At 36.6% G+C, this 25,367-nt stretch overlaps 1 protein-coding gene across 1 annotated transcript; it reads right to left on the bottom strand.

The window, feature by feature from the left end:
- Positions 1–14,870: 14,870 nt before the first annotated feature.
- On the bottom strand, positions 14,871–24,128 carry LOC139116492 (uncharacterized). Its single transcript, XM_070679113.1, has 3 exons — positions 23,822–24,128; positions 20,956–21,099; positions 14,871–15,485 (listed from the first exon to the last, which is right to left on the bottom strand). Exons 1-3 carry the CDS (start codon positions 24,032–24,034, stop codon positions 14,904–14,906), a joined length of 939 nt encoding a protein of 312 aa, XP_070535214.1. The 5' UTR covers positions 24,035–24,128; the 3' UTR covers positions 14,871–14,903.
- Between the last annotated feature and the right edge of the window lie 1,239 nt (positions 24,129–25,367).

Raw genomic sequence — 25,367 nt, 5'->3', positions numbered from 1 at the left:
AAAAGTAGGGATAATTTTGGAAAATTCTCACATGTGGTGCATTCGTCGTTTTATCTAATTGGTACTGACTCACCTTTCTGAACAGATGCACGTTCCATTCGCATCAATGCACTTTATTTCATAATCACTTTTTGGCATCTCACAGTTGTTCCCTGTCCATCCTGGCAAACAGGATACACAGTTGTCAGTGTCTGTTTTGCATTCTAAGCAGTTCTCCGGACATGTTCGCTTACACGATGGGCCTATGTAGCCTGGGGGACATGAACATTCTCCTGTCACATGATTACAATGTTGAAAACTTTGGCATTGACATACCTCATAGCATTTGTACCCATAGTGACCACTCTCACATGGCTGATCACATCGATCACCATGCCAGCCAGGTGTGCAGTCACATGTTTTGTCGTCAGGCCTACAGTCATTTCCATTGAAACAGTGTAGGCATTTATCTTCACAAAGTTCGTGTCTCTTGCCATCGAGTTTTAAAACGTATCTATAAATGTTACAATCTGTACAATATTTTCCTTGCCAAGTAAGCCGACATTCGCAAATATTCGAGTTCTCTTTACTACATTTTCCTCCATTGAAACAACTGCATCGATGTTGACAATCGTCTCCATAAAAACCAGGGTAACATTCACATGAGCCATCAGTAATGTTACAGACCTGATTAGATGGACATTCACACGTTTCCGAACAGGTCACTCCCCAAGTTTTATGTTCACACTGACATCCAGAGACGGGATCACATTCAATACCGTCGGGACACGAACACTTGTTTTCACAGATGTTCCCATAGTAACCCTCTTTGCACGTACAAGACTTGAACACTCTTTTGTCGTCGTTACATGTACCGCCATTTTCACATGGACAGGGAAGAGCACAAAGTGCGCCATAGTGTGACTGAGGGCATACACACGACCAGTCCGTTTTGTTACAAATTCCTCCGTTTTGACATCCGCAGGTATGCGAACAGTCCTCTCCATAAAGATCATCCGGGCAATCTAAAGAAATATTCGATATCTTTAACGTTAAAAAATGTATACTTTAATAAAACGGTCTCGGTAAAAAGTCACACACGTTTCGTAGTCCCTTTTAGAACCTTTATGTTCATTTATTGCTGAAGTATTATTTAAAATCAGGTTAATGGTCTTCAACGAACAATCCAAACTGTAGATAGAAACCAGAGCAAATGTCTTGACTTTTTGAGGACTAATTCAAGGATGAAACTACTTCCATTTTGAATATAGACTGTACTACGTTGCTTACCATTTACATGTTTTGACAAAAAATGTAGTAAAAAATTGAATTAAACGACTTGTCACACATAGTGACGGGTTTAGTGATTCATAACGATTGCGTTAATACATATATAAGGAGATTAGTACAGAGATAACAATAAATTTATAAATTAATGTTAACATCAATGACGAAATATTATTTTCTGACATATCTTTTGACGAAACTTCTCTTTATGTACCCATTGCTCTAACAAAAATAGAAATAGTTACTGGTTTGCTGCTGGGTCTATTTATAGGTTCGATCACGCTATCTATAATAACACATGGTTGTTTTTCTATAAAGGTTTACATGTAGAGCATATGTTTTGTTTTGAGATTGTGTCGTAAAAAATAGATGACATTCATAATTGAGATAAGAGTTTGGTTTTTGTTAATGTTATGAATATAACTTTGATGCAAAGAACATAAAATATTTTCGTGATACCACATAGCCTATTTTTACGCTCTTGGGGCAATGAGAGCAGATCAAATCTAGTTTAGAAAAAGCGTGTTCAAATTTTGATGAAGAATTTTCTTTTGCTCTTGGAAGGAAGGGTACGCAATGGAAATTGTATGACTGGAAAGATTAGGCATGGCGATCTTATAGCACGGTTTGGATACGCGCGAGCTCTCGCAAAGAACAAAAATATTTTCTTGATGTTTCATGCCAAAATTTCAATATACTTTTAAGATACAATAGCAATAAACCACTCCCTTTCACGAAATACCTCTCGGTTTTTATTAGATCATATATGCACTCGCTATTGATAAGTTCCCAAAAAGTAAGGTTTCTGTACACAACAGCACTAGGCCTAACATTCACTTGGCAATACATTGCATGGATGCCGTAACTGTGAACTGGCAAAATCAGGCGGGAAAAACTCCGCACATACTCCGACAGGTCCAAAGTCAAAGGCTGACTAATAACGTTAATATATCAAAGACAGGCACTATAAGGTTAACAGCTATCACTCGTGCATACATGTCGTGAACTGGGCAAAATCTCGTGATATACCGTCGGTAGGTGGGGATTATTGCTTAATCCCCTTTGAAACTATCAGTCTAAGCATGACGACAAAGTCCCTCTATCCATAGAGGGACTATGATGAAGAAAATGAGAGGAAATAATAGAGAAAACAGTGAGAAAAACTCAACAATAAGCTTATTAATAGTGTATAGGCCGCCTGTGGTGTATCACGCGATTGAGACCAGTTCACGACATACATGTACGAGCGACAGCGAGTGTATACATGAAGTGAACTGGTCAAAAACGAGAGGTGTACCGTCACTGCCCATGATTTATTGCTATTATATCATAACGATATGTTGACATTCAGGCATGGAACGTCAAAAAAGGAGTTTTGCTCTTGCCGAAATCTCGCGCGTGTACCAGCTGTGGTATATCACGAATATACCACGGTTCTCTTCACGTCTCGACCAATCAGATCGCTCCATCTGCGCCATTTATATACTGTTATGATATTATATTCATTATATTATGCCACTGTTATGATAACGCATATACAGCTATCTGACTGGTCGAGACGTGAAAGCAACAGTGCTATATTCGCGATACACAGTATAGGTGGAACACTTGCGACAGACTCAGCTACAGACAAAATCTATCGCTCTGGCATATGTATCGTACGATGTTCAAACCCTCATTGTAAATTTGTTGCTGGGTATGGTTTCTTCCTGGCATATTGCAATGTTAAAATTCTCATCGTACACCGATTGCGGGGTGTGGTTTATTGCTGAAATCTATTTCATAATAAAATCAAGTTTTTATTACTTACCTATACAAATAGAGTTACTGAGATAGTAACCGTCACAGCATCTGTATACCCTATTACAAAGTGAAAAAAAATACAGAATTCTTTTTGTTCAGGTTTTGTGCCATATTATGCATTTTTATATGGGCTGTATAGATTTCTGCAGTAAATGAATTAATAAAACTGCTTGGGACGCTCAATTTTGAGGTTAATATCGAAAAATATGTTGCATAAGGACGTAAAACGGTAATTTTGTGAATACGCATATTGCAATATATATTTTAATGTTGAATTTACACGTAAAGTTTAAAATAACATTTTTAGAATGACTTGGGCGTATAGTTAGCTACGTGTTCACGTTCAGTCAAGATATACCCGTTCTGGGTGGGCTCAGTGAAGAATTATCGATCTTTTATTACGTGCCTCGAGGTGAATGCAAATCAGTGCATTAATCTGAATAGGAACGTCCGGGATGGTCGCGGGCCGGTGAACGATGTACTGACCGGTTTCCATGGTTAGCCGGGCCAGTGAAGCCTTTCGATGTTTTCGATGTCAAAGTAAACGCTTAACGTTAAATGCAAAATATCCGGGCGCGCACTGCTATTTTGACTTTCGTTAAAATCTGTTTGATGCTGGTTGATAATGGTAAAATTGTTTTAAAATGCCCTGCTTGTAACTAAATGTCATATAGCATTATCTAAGAAGAGGCATGTAATAAAAATATTATTGCCTGAATACATGGGTTTATGTGCCCTCGCAGCAGGAGAAAATTTGCCCTCCTGGCGTCGGGCAAATTGTCACCTGCTCTCGGGCACCTAAACCCATGTATTCAGGCAATAATATATAACAGTGTTAGTGAAGTACACATTTTTCAGAAAGCAAAACAAAAAAACAGCAAACAAACAATGAGGCAAAGTTAGATTTAACAGTGTTTTTAAACAGCTTTCAGGTCAAAAATCAAAGAGCGTCAAACAACACCGAAAGTTATTAAACCCTTTGTCATTGTTATTGTACTCCCTGTCTACGGGAACGAGATTTACTGCATATTAGAACTTAGTAGGTCACAGAAGCATATGTATCATAACTTTAATTTTTATGCTGCTAATAGGTCTTTTTTGTCCAGTTGACACTTCTGAAAATGTCTGAAATACTTACGGTCCAGTTAGGTCTTCATATGCGAAGCAAGCATGGGGATCACCAGGATTCACATTGGCGTGTTGAGTATTAGAATATCCACAGAACAGAACAAAAACAAGAAGATGCGGAAAGGACACACTCAAGGCGTTTTCTGATTTCATAGCCGGAGTTTTCAAATTTCCAGCAATGCAAAAGAGTACTTGACGCTGCGTGTAATGTGTATCAAGAAGGGTAAAGTCCAACACCTCTAAACAATCGTGAAAATAGACCTCAATCTCGAACGGTATTTCTACCAGAGGGTGTTAACCCAGATTTTGATGAATCGTATTGGTGGTCGTCTATTAGGAAGTCCGAACTGTAATAGTTGTCGTCAGGTTTTGTAGTCAGTTTTTTGTTTCAAATGGTCAAAGTTCATCGAGGAAATAAACGACGAATGATATAACAATCCAAACCATACAGTTAGAGGTCCTTCTGGTTTTCCTCTGTAATGAAAGTCCTGGTTACAATGTATAGAGTCGTATAGAACACGAATAAATGGATAAGATTTAAACACACTTTGAATACTCCGCTTCTGTGCGTTCATTTGAATGAATAAAGTCGAGAAAACGCATTTTGACAAACTTGCCTTGTTTTACCAGGTAGCTTTTGCTTTTTTACACGAAATTATCGTATGCATTAATTTATTGGTAGAGCGGTTTTGATCATGTGGTGGTGCACATCACTAAAGTTCAACCCATGATAACTAGAAAAAATATATGCATTTCTTCCTGTATCTAAACAAATTCAAGGACTGAAACATACAAATTACTGCATAACAGCGAAGAATACCAGCGACAATGGCTGTATAGCCTAAGCGTATCAAAACAAATTGTAAGTGAAAAACCGATCTTACAGATATTTTGGTCATAATAAACAGTCGACTATTATTGATATGTCTTCAAACGATTATCCCGGAAAAGTGTTATTATTTTCGAGGTTTCGGTCGCAAACGACGAACTTTGCCCAATATTTTTTATGAGATAGCAAAGGCCTGGGACTTTAATTCTGACATATAGTTCGTTACTTTTAAACTTGGAAATATCTACTACATTTTAACGTTGTTCCAGCCATTAAGATCGAAGGCGAGTGGCGACGCTTTAGATTTACACATATCAAGCGATAAAGCGCGATATTCTAGGAGATAGCTGCAGCGTCTGGGAGTTGTCAGTGTTTTTTTTGTTTTTTTTGTGTTTTTTTTTCTTGTTTACTTTTGAGGTTGGGATATCTGCGTGGACGGACGGACGGGACTCAATCCGCATGTCCCCGCAGACCTAGTTTTGATGAAACATTTTACAGCTGGTGGTCTGACAGTGCATACAGACATATGACAATATTTACATCTTTACTGGTTTTTGGTTATAAGGGTGATATGTAAGGATGTGCTGCATCATATCCGACGAAATGCCGGACAGTTGTTGAGCCAAGAGTCCTGAAATGTTGTACAAAGACATTTGATGTATCATGTCCATAACTTGTTAATTTGCATATTTAATGACCTCTCCTAATTGGTATCCTATGTCCAGAAATTTAGCATTAAGTTTGATGTAAAGTGGTATAGATGTCGATCCCTAAATGCTGTAATAGTAATATCGTGTCTTTTAATTGTCAATTGAAAATTTCTTAATTAACGTTTCTCATTAGTTTTATTGGTTTCTCTTTTAGTTTCTGGAAAATCTGTAGCAAATTTGATGAAACCTGGTACAGGTGTTGATCTGAAAGTATTACAGTAGCGATAAAACACATTAAGCTGTATTATGTCAGTTGGTTGCTGATTTGCAAATTTAACTCATTTTCATGATTTGGGTGATATATCCGGAAATGCTGCACTTCGTTTGATGAAACGTCATTGAATTGTCCGCATGAGGGCGCTCCGTCCATCCTTTCATCAAGTCAAGCCATCATCATGGTGCTATCAGAATAGTTGTAAAGCTTCCAGAATGCAACCTCCATCGGAGATATGGATAAACACACGCAGAGTATTTTGTTTCCTAAATACCTCATTACTCATTGTTATTGTACTAGTGCCAATTGCACATATCTTCCTTTTTTTCACTTTATTACATCATCGACTAAATTAACAATTATGTTCAGAATTAAAATTAGATTTTCAAATGTAAAATTTTCAGATCTTCATCTTGGTAATAGCATCCGCATTATTTATCCAATTAGCTTTTTCTTTCAAGTGGTTTATCAATAAGCTTAAAAAATTCAAGAAGATAATTTTGTACAAGGAAGAACAAAGTTGTTATTCAATTGCTAATGGATAACAGCTTTTCAGCATTATTATTTCATCACAAATATATATGGGCTTTTCATTAATTATTTTATAATATATAAAACGAAAGAAACTTGCCTTACATGCCTTACAACATTAAACTCTTAGTATATTAGTCTCAGCGATGCAATTTAAGCGAACAAATACCTCGATCTTTGTTGTAGAAACCTTCTTAGTAGCCATGTTTTTATTGTTGGTTTTAGAGTTAGGCCATGAGAAAAACTCGTAGCACAAACTCTGTTGCTAGACACTTATTCGTTGACAACACATAAGTGTAGACAATGTTTGCTATCCAATAAACACCCTGTGTTTTTGTAAATAAACAAGCGCGTTTACAAACTTACACAGGGGAGTGGTAACAGCCAGAGTAATTTTACAATAACAATAAGATTGCACTTAATCAGGTTTGAAATTGTTGGTCTGGCTACTGTTGGTACATATGTCCCTTGACTTTTAAAGCACAATCTCGTTCAGGAGGTTTATTTCTTAGGTCAAGAAATCACTCAAATTTGCTATGAATCTGTCTCTAATGGGACTATTTCTGACATATAGGATACATCTAATCAAATGTTTAAACTTTTGAAAGGGTACAACTCTTGTTATATAAATGTTATTTGCAATGCGATGTAAGGCTCTTGTTTATATCTGGCGTACGAGGTTACACAATTTCCAAGAAGCAGCTGGATTCACACTTAAATTAGTAACATTGCAATTCAACCTCTGCTCTGGTTGGTTCAGTGTCATTTCCATCTTGACAGTCAACAAGTGAGTACAGTCTTGCGTTGTTCCACAACTTTTTGTGTAGTATAGATCCTCGTGTTGAGCCCGAGGTCCAGTTACCACTAAAAGTACTTTTTGTAGAGTTTCGCTTTTTAAGTTCGTTTCAATTTTTTAGCTTCCTGTATTTTCTTTCATATGCTTTATAGTCTGTTATCCGTTTATTTCAGTTTTTAACCCTGATGAAGTGGGATTAAGCCCACGAAACGTCGGACAATAAAATTTAGTTTGTAGTGAAGAACACTGTGTCCTAGAGTTGGTGCTGCTTGACCTATCCTGTCAATATTGAAATAGGCTTGTGCCGTATCCAAGATAGCCCTGTGAAATCTTGCGATCCTCACGGATACAGATACACCGCAGCTGCTAGACCTACACTTATTGGTGGTCCATTAACAACTAGTCACAACTCCCTGTACTGCCTTTTACTGGTACCCCTGTGAATCTGCATAGATCCAAGTATAGTCGTCTAGTATGGCCAAGAATCTTCACAAGATCTACAGCAAACTAAGAAATATAACGGACAGACACGTAAGATTTCAATCGCATCTATCCTTCCTGCAACATTGCCGTTCTGAAAATGTCATACCTACTGGTTTATCTTTTAACAAGAAACCACCACTAGAAAACACAAATTTAGAATACAAATGAAACTCAGCGCTTAGAAAAACATCGGACAATTAGTGAATCTTCTTATATCATTCTATGAAAATGAACTTTGCCCAGGACTCGAAAGTAAAACTCAACTGTTGACGAGGAAGTTGCAAAGTCTTGCAGACCAGCGTATATACCGTCGCTTCAATGCCCAACTACGTAATCAAGTCAGAAACACAAAGATAAAGTTGAACAATACACGTCAAAATAAACTTATGAAACTCACGTCAGCAACACTGGATAAGAAGAAGTCAGAACAACAAAACGTTTCTCACACAGTTAACACAACTCATAGATCTGGTGGGAATCAACGTCGTCGGTTTAACAAATATGTAAGAAAACACAAAAGAAACGTGAGACTTCATATAGCCAGAAAATCTGCGGCCTTATCAGACATTAACAATATAATAAATATCAGTGGAAAAGAACTCACACCAGCTGCCACAACATTGCTCAACAGAGGCTTGGGATTTATACCCACACCAAAATCCTGGGACAAATGGAAATTCATCGAGGACACTCACTCATACCATCGGCGATTACGATTAAAAGAGTTCTTTCACGACACTGAAAATGACTGTGAAAACTACGCTTGTGATCTCCCAAAAGAACTGAGAATACCAAGTAAATGGACTCCACGAACAGGTAGGGATCAAATGCTCGATAAATACCGTGAAACAGAAATGAAAGAAGTATTGCAATACAAGTCAGATACGTCGTCCCGCAGAGACAATATCACTAAAGAACAGAGACAAGAAATCAGAAAACTGAGGGATGAACCGTCTATCTATATCAGCAAAGTCGATTAAGGTGGCTCTGTTATCCTTTGGAATAGACAAAGCTATATAGAAGTTATGAGAGAATTTGTCTGACATTAAATACTATCAACAGATTAGTGAAGATTTGACACCTACAGTTCATGCTAAAATCGTCGAACAAGAAAATAAAATGGAAAATAATTCAACAATCTCAGCCACAGAAGCAGCAGCTATTTGCTACGAACACAACATCACTACTCCGTATATGCATGGTTTGGCAAAATGGCATAAGATCCAGAATCCTGATATCAGCCTCCATCGTAAACCCCCAGTTAGGGCTATTATCTCTCAAATCAATAGCCCTACACAAAGAGCATCCATATGGCTTCATCACAAACTGATGGATATAGTACCACAGTATTGCAGGGAATTAGTTAAAGATTCCACTGACTTCTTACATCTATCATCAACTTCATCAAGCAAATTCCTCACAGATTTCAACGTTACCGGCGGACTCTCTTCTGTTCATTTTGGATGTAATCAGTTTGTATCCCAATATCCCGATTGATGAGGGCCTGGAAGCACTTAAACATGCATTCGAAACATGCACCAAATTCAACGCTACCAATACTGATGACATCATTGAGTTAGCCAATATTGTCTTACGTAACAATGGTTTCGAGTTTTGTGGAGAACATTATATTCAAATCCATGGGACAGCCATGGGTACGCCTTTCGCTCCTATGTACGCCAACATTTTTATGAGCTGGTTCTGGAGAAAAACCGAAAATTATAATGACCAACCCGATCTGCTCAAAAGATTTATTGATGATCTTCACGGTATATGGACACTCGGCGAATACAAATTGCTCCGATATCACAAATACCTTAACAGTATACACCCATCTATCAAGTTCACTTTGGAGTATGGTAAAACCAAGCAACATTTCCTCGACATCTCTACAAGCATAGTGAACGGGAAAGTGGAGACGGATCTGTACACCAAACCTACTGACAGTGGAAGATATTTGTCTCCCTCTTCACACCATCCAAGACACATCTTCAACAGCATTGTATACAGTGGAGTTATCCGATTGCGCAGAATATGTTCACTCGATATGTGGTTTGATCAACGGGCCAGTGTATTCAAGGACAGACTGATCAAATCTGGTTACCAGGCCAACAAAATACAAACCATTATAGATGAAGTTCGTAAGAAACCAAGATCGTCCTTTCTCCGTTACAATAAAAAGCAATCCATGGATAGAGTGGTTTGGGTCAACGACTTCAATCCTATGCGACCAGACGTCAGACAACTAGCCAACTAGCTCTCTGAAAGAATGTCTATGGTTTCCCCTACACCTCTGCTCATTTCGGACAGAGTTTGTGCCAATCTTGGCCAGTTGATTGTAAGACACAGATTACAACAACAACAACAACAACAACAACAACAACAACAACAACAACAACAACAACAACAACAGAATAAACGGAGCTCACGGCCATGTAATGATACTAGATGCAGAGTAATGTGTTCACAGATGGTCACCACGGACAGCATAACAAGTCATAGCAACGGTCAAACCTTCAAAATAAAGGGACAGTACAACTGTAATACTGAAAATGCCATTTATTGTGTATTTTGTGATATTTGCTTATGTCAGTATGTTGGCCAAACTAAAAACAAAATAAGGTACAGAATGGCCGGTCACAGAAGCATGATAAAATGTAAAAACAATTATCTCGATAATCCAGCACTATACCTTCCCAACCATTCAGTAAAGAATATGAAAGTCATTATCTTGGAAACGGTTCATAACAGTGATCACAATGATAAATATTCTAGGGACATTGTTGAAACAAAGTGGATATTTTTACTTAACACCATGTATCCAAAGGGACTCAATAGAGAGTCACCCATTCCTGCTATAGTGTAACTTTTTATTCAATCATTGACTTTCGGGTATTTTTCACCCCCCCCCCCTGTCAGTTTGACTACATACGGGTGATACCTTTATTTTTATCACATTTTTTATCACATTTGTTTTTCAACACATTTACATCTTTTAAGTATTGACATTGAATTTTACCCTGTATTTTTACCACTTTTTTATTTTATGGTGATCATCATTATTTAAGACTTTTACATCTTTTTTAGAATATTGACATTGAATTTTACCCTGTACTTTTACTAGTTTTTTATTTTGATGGTGAAATTTTCACTTCAGCGGAGTTCTGTTTTCTCCTGGCTTAAATATTTCAGTACCGGTTGGTTTTCCTGCAGCTGTCTCTCCACTTTCTAAGACATTGTTTGTTCATTTGTATTGTACATCGTATTGCACATTTCTTACGTTTGCATGCGATGTACATCGCATTCAATATATGAAAATCAGCTTGTAGGTGTCAATCACCCAATGCATTTCAACCTCTGCTCTGGTTGGTTCAGTGTCATTTCCATCTTGATAGTCAACAAGTGAGTACAGTCTTGCGTTGTTCCACAACTCTTTATGTGGTATAGATCCTCGTGTTGAGTCCAAGGTCCAGTTACCACTAAAAGTACTTTTTGTAGAGTTTCGCTTTTTAAGTTCGTTTCAATTTTTTAGCTTCCTGTATTTTCTTTCATATGCTTTATAGTCTGTTATCCGTTTATTTCAGTTTTTAACCCTGATGAAGTGGGATTAAGCCCACGAAACGTCGGACAATAAAATTTAGTTTGTAGTGAAGAACACTGTGTCCTAGAGTTGGTGCTGCTTGACCTATCCTGTCAATATTGAAATAGGCTTGTGCCGTATCCAAGATAGCCCTGTGAAATCTTGCGATCCTCACGGATACAGATACACCGCAGCTGCTAGACCTACACTTATTGGTGGTCCATTGACAACTAGTCACAACTCCCTGTACTGCCTTTTACTGGTACCCCTGTGAATCTGCATAGATCCAAGTATAGTCGTCTAGTATGGCAAAGAATCTTCACAAGATCTACAGCAAACTAAGAAATATAACGGACAGACACGTAAGAAGTTGGTGCTGCTTGACCTTTCCTGTCAATATATATATATATATATATATATATATATATATATATATATATATATATATATATATATATATATTTAAAAACTATCTACTGTTGATTGACCAATCAGAGTGCTCAATTCAGGGTGTTTTATCTACTCGTAAAGCCTTGGTCACAAAATTCCAGAAACGAATGACAGCACCGTAGTAACGTACTGTCCAATCAAAAGTGAACATGTCATATTCTGTAGACATCTGGTACATTTTAAACCAGCTGCAACACAAAATCTGCTGTGCCCTAGGGCATTTATATAATGTGCCCTAGGGCATTTATAGGATGTTTCATTACATTGGAAGTCTATTTCACAAATAAAAGATTTAATTCATATCCTAAACATGTTACATTGACAAAGGGGACGGTTGACGTAAACACATTGAAAACGAAAATATATCAGTTAGGGGCGATAGTTTTTAAGTCGGATAAAACCCTCGTACTCGGGCTCTTCTGGTATATAAAGTCCAACCCTACGTTAAAATGTCTCGGCCTGCGGCCTCGACATTTTATCGTTGGGTTGGACTTTATATACCAGAAGAGCCCTCGTACTCGGGCTTTTTCCTATACATACATATATATAATATATTATATATATATATATATATATATATATATATATATATATATATATATATATATATATATATATATATATATATATATATATATATATATATATATATCACGGATATATATATATATATATATATCACAGATAGATAGATAGATAGATAGATAGATATTAAATGTTTTCCAGCATGCACAATATGTAAGTTTTGCATCTACGTACACCATCTTATCTAAGCACCTACTGCACAATGGCAGATTTACATCAGCAGTTTATCAAAAGGTATTCCCAGTCACCCTCTCCATCATTCCCTGTAAGGGCTCAATTTTGCATTAATGGAATGTGGTCAATGAAACGTAAGTTGATATTACTTTCAGGCTCGATACGCTTAATGAGCATCACGTGTCACATGCTTTCTTCGACGGGGTTGACATGCAGCTCTATGCTGTCGGGCAATCAGTTCATCAATGTAGTTTCGAAATAAGCGTATCTAAATTTTGCCCGTTTAAATGACCAGATTTACCACATGTTTGGAAGATAGAATAAATGCTGTGTTGCTTTCGATATGCATAGTGTGCAGCTGCAGATAGGTCTAGCCCTCTATCTGTTCGAAAGTGATATGATATGATATGCATGGTGCAGCTTGTAATTATGTAGGTATTTCGAACCATAGCTTGTCGGACGTTCACTTAGATTCGGGGACAAAATAGAGTAATTGAAATACAACATGTTTCATAAAGGTAAAATGTTCAACGCGGAAAATATTAGACCATGTTTTCAAATGACTAGACAGCTTCGGTTTCTCTAGTAAATTGCAAATAAAATCAATAAAAACGTAAACTTTTAACGTCATCCATACGAGCTGAAACAAGATTATGGACATTCCTGCCATTTCTGCATATATATATATATATATATATATATATATATATATATATATATATATATATATATAATATATATATATATATATTATATATATATATATATATATATATATAGATAGATAGATAGATAGATAGATAGATAGATAGATAGATAGATAGATAGATAGATAGATAGATAGATAGATAGATAGATAGAGAGATAGATATAGATATAGATATATATATATATATATATATATATATATATATATATATATATATATATATATATATATATATATATATAATATATATATATATATATATATATATATACGCTGATGCTGTGTATTTCATTTTGGAAAGGAGTTCGCTGCACACTTCACTAGGCTTCTCCTAATCACAAAATATGTCATAGCTTCTTCATAATCGATACAGTACATCGTTCACATGATTTTCTTTGAAGCTAAACGAGTTTATATTTCCTTTGCTGTTCTTTAAGATTTTATCATGCGTTTAAGGAATCAATCAACAATAAATACGACGAAACTGGACGGTCGATGAGAACACTCTGATGACAACCAAACGAAAGCTTCTTATATATATACTTGTTTGAAACAGTAATAGCAGATGTCATCACAGGCGGCCCAAAAACTATTACTGAGTTTTTCTCACTGTTTTCTCTATCATTTTCTCTCCTTTTCTTCATGCTCTGACTAATCGGAGTAAATAAAACAAATGGTTAACACAACTAATTGTGCTAATCCGTGGACTTATAAGAGATTTTATGGGTTGGTCAACATCGCGAAAGATAGGAAAGGTTACTAAAATTGGCTCCTTTTTCATTTACATCTCTATCTTTGCAATGTTGACCAACCCTTGATAATGGGGTGTAAAATAAATAAAGAGTCAAGAGGCTATAGGTTAGGCTATTTTTATTTTATTTATTTTACTTACTACGATCAGTCAGAGCATGAAGAAAAGGAGAGGGACTGACAGTGACAGAGAAAACTGGGAAAAACTCAATAATAAGCTTATCAATAGTGTATGGGCCGCCTGTGATATCATATGTCGAGGATGTGTTATGTTTAGTTACAAATCATTATTGAACCATATACCTTCACAGTACAGGCTAGGGTCGTGTATGCAAGATCTAACAAACATGTTATATTTTGATAGAGAGATCGTTGTATTTTACTACTTTTCATTGGTTTTGTTTGTTTTCTTTTTATGTAAACTTGATACTCAAAACATTGTGCAGCTTGTCACCAGAATAAATCTTTAAAACATATCAACAGTTTTAAGTTTACAAAGCAGCAACAAAAATGAAACCAAAACAGCAACAATTTGTATGAAAACAAATCGGACGTGAAAACTTAAATCGCCACCACAAAAACGCTAGACTATTAGGTCAGATCGGCAAGTGAGTTGCGATTAGAACTCATCCCATGTCTCATACTCATCTTTTTACCTGATTCTATGATAATTTGGCGAACCGTAACTCACGATTCCCATACAAAAACCAATGTTGCCAATGTTATTTGGGAAAGAATGTCTTCATTTCACATTATAGTCCTCAATAATTCATTACGTAAACATTTTCAAGTAGAATAATATTGAAACATTTGCAAGCACAAAACAAAAAAAAATGCACAATTATACAATGATAGACGGCAGTAACTGAAAAACATATTTTTTCTGCATTTGCTCTCATTGACTGAGCAGATTTATCATGTACGATTTTACATCCGTACCATTTTGAAAAGAACATTTCCAGGATTGTAAATCACCAACAGCTCGCAAAAGTTTACTAAATGCATAATACTCTGCACAGTTACCCGGAGGAAAGATTCGCTCATGGTCGATTCTCGGATTTTCGCCCCAAGTGATACCTTGAAACAATCTAGAACATGTTTGGCAGGGAGGTATTGTATTCATATTGTTGTCTGTGAAAATTTCTTCTCCATGACTAAACTGTAAAGCTACACAGCGGACAGATATCATGGGAAATTTTATGAACGCGTTTTCGTTTTCTAGTGTTCCCTTCACCCATTCATGAAAGTGCTGGTTTACCAAATTGCGTAGGTACGTTTTCCGAAGTTTTCGTTCCCTAGCAACACTAGCTCCCCAAAACATCTTAGTAAGGCCATTGCTCAGGGTCATTTCCACTTTGCAGATTGTTTTCGCCACGAGAGGGTTTGGTTTTGATCTATCGTCATCTAGCGTCAGTCGTTCGTACACCACACGGAGACAATTCTGTATTGCATCGGCGTCTTTGTAGAGAAGAGTGATCTGAAAAAAAATATGATTTAACATGTCACGGCTTAGTTTAGGGGTTGTTCTGATGACTTATAATGAGATATCATGAGGTTTTGCACTTTATACTTGTTGGGGCCCGTCGCTTGTGAAAATGTCCAACTGTACCACGTTGTAAGAATTGTTAAATCTCCCATTAAGTGTTTCTTCTCGCTTTGATGTTCATAGATATTGTGTTTGTAAAATCCGAAAGGTTCAAATACATAAAGGTTGGGGTTGTCAGCTAGCTTCATCATCATCTTGACCAGCTGAACGAAAGTGCCTTCACTTCCATACCGTTTTACTGTAGTAACTGCCCATATTTGGTTAGACCATAGGGACTTGTGAACGGCCAATTAAAAGATAATAAAGAATAATGCAATTAACCCTAGTCTTGTTGAAGAGCTTTTTCCCTTGCTCTCTTCTCAGTTCTTGTGTCCTGTGTTTCCTCGCTCTGCGAATTATGACAATTCAGTGATAATTATGTATGCAGTATGAAGTGCGCCTCTGTGGTGAACTTTGGCAAGTTAGGGTCCCTGCCCAATTTCCACCGCTGACTATGGGCCGCCATTTTAGTCAGAATTTTGACAGCGTCTTAATGACACAGTTATCGGACAAGATCACGTGATCAGCAAATATATATAGTGGCAAGCCTGGAAAAGACGACGAAATATAGAACAGTGAAGTCTTTTACACGGCTTCAGGTTAAAGTCTCTGACACTGTTCTTCTATAGTGGTTTAGTCTCATATGTGACAGACTATCCCTCCTTCCCCATGTACGGCTGTGACTCAAAAATGAGTAATTTTTCGTTTTTGATTAAATTTCGACAAATCATGCTTGGTTTTGGAAACCATGGAAGTAAAATTTATCCTATGGCCGGGGCACAATGGGTAGCTCGAAGTTCGAAATAATTAATTGCAATCTCAACCCCATACCTGATCCTATTTTCATGAACAGCGCAGCCAGCGGTAGAAATGGGACAGGGAACCAGACAAAACTTTTGGATAGGTTTGGCATGCTATGCGATCGTTCAGTATGGCAACAGTATAGAGGAAACCCGGAAATCCTATAACAAAAGTTAACCAAGGGGACAAACCGCATGCTGAACAGCATACATAATTGAGAGTACTCACAGAGCGAGGAAGCATATGGCGAGAAAACTGAGACAACAAGGAAAAAAGTCTTGTACACAAACAAGGAAAAAGGGCCTCGTACACAAAACTAGGTTTAATAGCATTACTCTTTATTATCTTTTAATTGACTGGTCGTAAGCCCCTTTGATTGAACGTGTAAAATGCCAGATTAACATTTGTCTTTAAACGAATCTTGCATCAGTGGTTAAGATGTTGTAATATACATTTTAAGTTGACAGTTGATAATTTTGGCAATGAAATATCAAAGGAAATCCTCACGGGAAAGTAAGGTTTTAGGCTACACGGTGATAGTATCAAAACCCATTATGTTTTCGCTACTGCAAAAAGCTTTTGTCTTGTGGGGTGGGTTGGGGCAAACAACAGGATACTGAAATACATTATGGGTAATAAGTCGAATTCCCAGTTTTAGATAGTGATCTTAAAAATATTAGGGGCCCAAGCCAAACGGCTGGGCCCTATGGTTTTATAGGAGTTCAACTTTCTTCTTCTTCTTCTTCTACTTCTTCTTCTTCTTCCGCTCTTTTTTTGTCGACCTAGAACTCAAACACCGCTTACCGCAAACTTCTGAAACTTGCAGGGCTAATAGGTACCTATGAGATCTCGTGCACCTGGGTATACAAATTTCGATTGGTCACGTGACCTGGCGGCCATATTGGATTTTCGAAAAATACCGATTTAATTTTAAAAATCTTCTTCTCCAGAACCAACATACAGATTTAGCTGAAATTTTACTCATGGCATCCTTAGAGTGATCTCTTTCAAGTTTGCGAAAGACGTTTGGATCGGTCACGTGATTTGGCCGCCATCTTGGATTTTACGAAAATCGCAATTTAATCATTAAAAATCTTCTTCTCCAGAACCAAAACACTGATTTAACTGAAATTTTGCTCATGTCGTCCTTAGAGTGATCTCTTTCAAGTTTGCGAAAGACGTTTGGATCGGTCACGTGATTTGGCCGCCATCTTGGATTTTACGAAAATCGCAATTTAATCATTAAAAATCTTCTTCTCCAGAACAAACACACAGATTTAACTGAAATTTTACTCATGTCATCCTTAGAGTGATCTGTTTCAAGTTTGCGAAAGACGTTTAGATCGGTCACGTGATTTGGCCGCCATCTCGGATTTTACGAAATCGCAATTTAATCATTAAAAATCTTCTTCTCCAGAACCAACACACCAATTAAACTGAAATTTTACTCATGTCATCCTTAGAGTGATCTCTTTTAAGTTTGCGAAAGACGTTTGGATCGGTCACGTGATTTGGCCGCCATCTTGGATTTTACGAAAATCGCAATTTAATCATTAAAAATCTTCTTCTCCAGAACCAAAACACTGATTTAACTGAAATTTTGCTCATGTCGTCCTTAGAGTGATCTCTTTCAAGTTTGCGAAAGACGTTTGGATCGGTCACGTGATTTGGCCGCCATCTTGGATTTTACGAAAATCGCAATTTAATCATTAAAAATCTTCTTCTCCAGAACAAACACACAGATTTAACTGAAATTTTAATCATGTCATCCTTACAGTGATCTGTTTCAAGTTTGCGAAAGACATTTGGATTGGTCACATGATTTGGCCGCCATCTTGGATTTTACGAAAATCGCAATTTAATCATTAAAAATCTTCTTCTCCAGAACTAACACCAAAATCTTTTCGCAAACTTTATAGGCCACACTACTAGATGCTATATAATAAATTTCAAGGAAATTAACCAGGCAGTTTTTGAGAAGAAAATTTTTAAAGTATTATTTTTCTGATTTTTCAATGACCTTTGACCTCCCCTATACCTCTGCAGCTAAGCTATACAAATGGCTTATTCTGGCCTATGTAAGAGTCATATCTAATTCTGGGCAATCTAATAGAGCAAGAGGTCAGATTTTTGGTATATAGGGATAACTACGAAAAATAATTTTTTTAAAAAATGTCACATGACTTCGATGACCTTTGACCTCAAATATACATATACGTCCATAACTTAGGAACCACAAGTGCTACATCCTCCATATTTTGTAGGATGGGAGACCTTATGGTGCCATATCCGGTACCTCATTAAATATGCACATATCTAATTCTGGGCAAGCCAATAGAGCTAGAGGTCCGATTTTTGGTATATAGGCATAACTTAGCAATACAATTTTTTTGACAAATTGTCATGTGACCTCAATGACCTTTGACCTTAAATATACGTATATGTTCATAACTAAGTAACCACAAGTGCTACACCCTTCATATTTGGTATGATGGGAGACCTTATGACACCACATCCTGTACCTCATTAATTATGCGCATATCTAATTCTGAGCCAGCCAATAGAGCTAGAGGTCTGATTTTTGGTATATAGGGATAACTTAGCAATACAATTTTTTTGACAAAATATCACGTGACCTCGATGACCTTTGACCTTGAATATACGTATATGTCCATAACTCAGTAACCACAAGTGCTACAGCCTTCATATTTGGTATGATGGGAGACCTTATGACACCACATCCTGTACCTCATTAATTATGCGCATATCTAATTCTCAGCCAGCCAATAGAGCTAAAGGTCTGATTTTTGGTATATAGGGATAACTTAGCAATACAATTTTTTTGACAAAATATCACGTGACCTCGATGACCTTTGACCTTGAATATACGTATATGTCCATAACTCAGTAACCACAAGTGCTACAGCCTTCATATTTGGTATGATGGGAGACCTTATGACGCCACATCCTGTACCTCATTAATTATGCGCATATCTAATTCTCAGCCAGCCAATAGAGCTAGAGGTCTGATTTTTGGTATATAGGGATAACTTAGCAATACAATTTTTTTGACATGTCACGTGACCTCGATGACCTTTGACCTTGAAATATAATATGTCAATAACTCAGTAACCACAAGTGCTACAGCCTTCATATTTGGTATGATGGGAGACCTTATGACACCACATCCTGTACCTCATTAATTATGCGCATATCTAATTCTGAGCCAGCCAATAGAGCTAGAGGTCTGATTTTTGTATATAGGGATAACTTAGCAATACAATTTTTTTGACAAAATATCACGTGACCTCGATGACCTTTGACCTTGAATATACGTATATGTCCATAACTCAGTAACCACAAGTGCTACACCCTTCATATTTGGTATGATGGGAGACCTTATGACACCACATCCTGTACCTCATTAATTATGCGCATATCTAATTCCGAGCCAGCCAATAGAGCTAGAGGTCTGATTTTTGGTATATAGGGATAACTTAGCAATACAATTTTTTTGACAAAATATCACGTGACCTCGATGACCTTTGACCTTGAATATACGTATATGTCCATAACTCAGTAACCACAAGTGCTACAGCCTTCATATTTGGTATGACGGGAGACCTTATGACACCACATCCTGTACCTCATTAATTATGTGCATATCTAATTCTGAGCCAGCCAATAGAGCTAGAGGTCTGATTTTTGGTATATAGGGATAACTAAGCTTTACAATTTTTTTGACAAAATGTCCTGTGACCTCGATGACCTTTGACCTTGAATATGAGTATATGTCCATAACTCAGTAACCACAAGTGCTACATCCTTCATATTTCGCCGCCATATTTGATTTTACGTAAAACATGCAATTCCCACTGACACGTACAGTAACTATGAGATGATGTTCAAAATCATACTTTTCCAAGATCGAATTTTGCACATAATATCATTAGTGCAACATCTTTCAACCATGTTATCCGCTTGGGCCCCGCAAACGCGGCTTGCAGCTTTAATTTTTTATCATTTTCATGGCTGAAAGTTCTTTTTGTTCATTAAACTAGAAAAATTAAACAATTTTTTTCTATTTTTTATACTTTTCTTATGTTAAATTCCTGTATGCCCCAAAGTTTTTTTTTAGCTTCTGCGATCTCATGCCTTTATCTATAGAAATCCGACATACTGAAAATAAGGTGGACCGGCTGAAAGATCTATGACTCACTAAGGTGACAAAATCGTAATTTGAGATGCCGAGCATTGATGGTTGTACTTGTTCAGGCAGTTCGGAATTGTTTGAATGTAGGTGACTTGTAAGGTTCAGGTTCAAGCGCACCGCTCGCCGTCACATCCAAATGGTACTTGAATGATGCTGTAGTCTAAATTTCGCATCCAAGGTGTGTGCAACATTTGTTCAGCCATGTCTTATGTTGCTTAAGGTATATCATAAAACCACTACAATGAAGATGTGTAATTTGTTGTTGGATAAGACGAGCCTCGAAAGGTCGGGCCCTTCAGCCGTACGGCCTCTGCCAACACTCTACGGGCAGTAATAATTAGTACTTACCATCTCTAGTAGTACCGAGAATGGGGAAAGGCCCTGGTGTTCTGCACTTCTTAGTTCTCTAGCATACTGTTGTTCTTTTTCTTGAAGTTTCGTCGTGGGACTCATCTTTAGTTGTTGAATCGCTGTCTTCAGGCTTAATATCAACTTTACAAAATGTATAATTGAAAATGATTTACTGTATTGCATATCGGTAGCATGTATTCATATGAAGAAATATTTTTATATTCTAAAATTTTATATTTTATTTATTTAAAAATTAATAATTAAAAAGAAATAATCATAATTGTTGTGAAGAAGCAATACGGAGAATTGTATTGAAATGAACTAGAAATCGAATATTACTTTTTAAGCAATCGAATCTCTTGTAGTATATGTTAGCTGAAGACTGGGGAAAAAAACAAGTTTTTTTCGTAAAAACTTCAATATAAAAATCTTTGGCACAAAGGTTGACCTGAAGTTAACTGATTGTATCGCAGCAAAAATGTTAGGAGGGAGGAGGCGGTAGGATTAAACGTGATTTGTGCGATACTTTTCCGGGAGGCCCGCACAGATTTCGCGACGGTTAACATGAGACCACTACCAATTACTCACTAGAGTGATTTTTAAGTATTCAACTGAATAAATTAGAAATTGAGGCATCAACACTATTTCCGGGCGACGTTCTGTGCGAGTTAATTAAAAGCAGTATGAGGAACCAACACCTTACTCTTCTATTTTCAATGTTCTACATTCAAAAGGTAATTTCCGTTTTCGAAAGTTTAAAGAAAATTCAAAATGCTTATTTTTAAACTATCTTTTGTATAACGTAGCGGGATTACTTTGATAAGATTTTCATCAGACGAATAATATGTTTTTCAAATAAAGTTTAAGTGTTTGATAGCGATTGGTGATCTATTTTAGGAAACAAGCGTTATCAACGGCACAAGGGGGCGGAAGAGAAAGTGGCCAAGGGCCACCAAGAAAACTAGCCTTGAAAATTCCGAAGTACCATAAAAGGGCCTCCAAGTTTTCACTCTATGCAAATCAAACCGATAAATCACTCCGAACAGACAAAAAAACAAACCTCTCATAGACCAATTTTCTGAGCTTTTCCAATGAAACAGCTTTATTTCAATGACTGGTGATCATTTACGTTTTGTGCATTTGAACACTGTAATGCTGACTGTCCAAGTGTGGTAATGAGAAATTCAAAAATCAAATTTCTTGTACACAGTTGTCCTCTCAATCACTATATTATAATGAAGTACATTCATATCAGTTTTCAAAGATACATAAATCCACAGATATTGCCTTTATGGTTTGTGCCTAGACAGCCATGTCTAATGAAATGACACTTTTGGGTGAAATTTCAAATAAAATTTCTTGTACACAATTGCCCTCTTAATCATTGAATTCTAGTGAACAGATATTGTCAAGTATGTATTGGAAAATATCATAGTTTGCGGCATAGCCAACCATGTATAGTGATATGACCTTTTTAAGTGAAATTTGAAAATCAAATTTCTTGTGCACATATACTCTTCTAATCAGCATTTCCTAGTCAAGTACATTCATATCAATTGTCAAACATATGTACCGTACTTGTTCGATTATAAGACCCTGCTCGAGTATAAATTGACAATAGTGTGACGTCACGGTGTCAACGATCACAAATGCAAAGTTGTTACTGACTGACCAACTAAAGTTTTGGAAGAACCTTAACTTATACATTATGTGAACGATAATGATGTTGCTGACTACCCAATAAATAAATGCAAGGTAAATGCACAGATATATCTAGATTTGTTTTGGGACAACACTGTTTATAGTTTCAACCATAGACTACCACACAGAGTTAACATACATATATACATACACATACATACACATACATACATACATACATACATACATACATACATACATACATACAACATACATACATACATACATACATACATACATACATACATACATACATACATACATACATACATACATACATACATACATGTCTTTATCTAATAATATATATATATATATATATATATATATATATATATATATATATATATATTCAGATAGATAGATATACACACACCTTGACGGAAGGAGCTTGCGGGATAGGTTGGTGCCAGTCGGCGCTACATTTTGTTTTGTCGGGAAGGGCCGCCAAAATATTTCTTGCCAACAGAAGGGGCTCTGAAAATATTGCTAATGTCTAGCCGAAAAAAAGTCGATGAAATATTTTCTCTTCCAACCCACCCGCCGTTAACAATGCTCCTTTCCTAATAGGAACGAAACACACGATTTGGATCAAATGAGAGACAATATTCAATGTATTTGAGCAGATACAGTTAAGGTGTCTCTTCATTACTTGACTTTCAGCAAAAAGTACCCCTTAACTACATTTGCAGATTAATTTCCTAACCTACTGGTACATGTATGACTCTTGTTAAAAGGTGACCAGCCCTTTGTTTAACTTTGTGTTGTATAAAGTTCAATTCTTCTTATTTACTTTGGAGACGACAAGACTGACCGTGTGCATGCCTTTAATCTCTCTATTGTCCTGAACTTCCACCTTAGATTTTATATCTTAAGGATTTAACTTTTCATATAAATTATATATTCAGCGTACATATAGCCTATATTATGTTTGCCTATTTACTCAGTCTACTTCACCCCTACACATAATCCATAACTCCTCTCTCTCTCTCTCTCTCTCTCTCTCTCTCTCTCTCTCTCTCTCTCTCTCTCTCTCTCATAGCTCAGGAAAGTTTTAGCTGCAGAGCTGATTAAATTTAAGTTTGTAATATCAAACACGAATCAAGTGGCTACGGTAAACGCATCAGATAAGTTCTGTCGTGTCAAACGACATTTCTTTTACCTGCATCAACAAGTACGTCATCTTTTGATCCAGATCGGAGTCCGTCATTGCAGCGGCTACGATGACATTGTCTTTTTCTTTTGTGATGAAAGTATCATACACGTCTAGGAATTTGTCGCATCCTCGTTCGATCTGTGGCCTTAAACGGTCATGTCTAGACAAATAGAATGCTTCATTCGTATGCTGTCCGTAGTTTACGTTGCTCTCTGCCATGCCTAAGTTGAATGTAGACGTTGCTGAATGGCGTGCTCTCAAAACCAGCTGCCTTCGAGTAATGGTAGAACTCTATTTTGATTGACAGGATAATTACAATTTGCTTTGGGATATAGCAACTCTATCGAAACAATAGTTATATAGCCATTGTCTATGACGTGTAACCAGAAATAGAGAACAAATAAACCCTATGAAAGAATGTCTCCATTTTGAGGGCATTGACAGGTCACGTGACCATGGTTGGACTCAAAGTTTAACCAGACCATCCTGTTATGAGAGACTTTGGTACAAACTTTGGACATCGCTAGAGTGATTTACCTTTGACAATGATGTCAACAGCAAGATTTATAAGGGTCAATATATCGATCCACTGCGTATTTTGTCAACGAAAAGAACAGGATCAGGCTGCATTCACAAACACTTCTGGAGGGGGCGGGAGATTTCAGGGGGGGATGTGACTTGAAAAATTTACAACATGCCAGGGGGATATGAAAAAAAATTGACGTTGCAAAGGGGGACTTGAAAATTTATTGAATATCTCGTTCGTTTTCAAATACCTTCTTGCACTTTATTTTCCTTCCATTTCCATTTTCAGCGTGCCCTTCGGGCGCAAGTTTCAATGTATATTAAACAATTTATTGATGATCCAAGCAGCAATATTGGGGAAAAAGATTTGTGTTGTCATGATTTCTACTTACCCAACCCTGTGCAACACTGTCCTCTCTAATGACTAAAATTTTCAAGTTAATTTTTCAATAACAATTGGAGATAACTTATTTGATAACATTCTCCTATGGACAATACATTGACTTTTGGTTGGTGTCAAACATTCATGTCGCCTAATGTACATTCCTAATCTTTTGAGGACTTTGAAAAATTACCAGCTATTTAGAATAGTGCATAGTTTTACCAATGACAACTTGAAGCTTCAAGTCAAACAACCTTTGAATAAAAATTTTGGAGCTGATAACCTATGCGTTATTTGTAGTTTCCTCGTAGCCTACAATGTATTGTGAATCAACATTTTCAGTGAAATTCCAAAATCAAATTTCTTTCGCAAACATGCCCTTGTGTCCACATAAGTTTAATCAAGTACATTAATATCAATAATCACAAGTACATAAATACACAGATTTAGCTAGTTTTGTGTTTTACAAAAATTATTCATAGTTTCCTCTTAGACTACAATGTAAAGCGGATCAACATTTCGGTGAAATTCCAAAACCTGATTTCTTGCACACAAATGGACTTGTAACCACCTACGTGTAATCAAGAACATAAATATCAATAATCAAGCACACATAATTACATAGATTTACCGTGCTTTGTATTT

Source organism: Ptychodera flava, chromosome 17 (genome assembly GCF_041260155.1).
Source record: "Ptychodera flava strain L36383 chromosome 17, AS_Pfla_20210202, whole genome shotgun sequence".
Lineage (NCBI taxonomy): Eukaryota > Metazoa > Hemichordata > Enteropneusta > Ptychoderidae > Ptychodera > Ptychodera flava.
This window is presented reverse-complemented; position numbering and strand designations above follow the sequence as displayed.

Coding starts and splice junctions, on each gene's coding strand:
- LOC139116492 (XM_070679113.1), bottom strand. CDS start 24,034: ATGGCAGAGAGCAACGTAAACTACGGACAGCATACGAATGAAGCATTC. Junction 21,100..23,821: donor TGACGTACTTGTTGATGCAG/GTAAAAGAAATG, acceptor CATTTTGTAAAG/TTGATATTAAGCCTGAAGAC. Junction 15,486..20,955: donor TCTCGGTACTACTAGAGATG/GTAAGTACTAAT, acceptor ATTTTTTTTCAG/ATCACTCTTCTCTACAAAGA.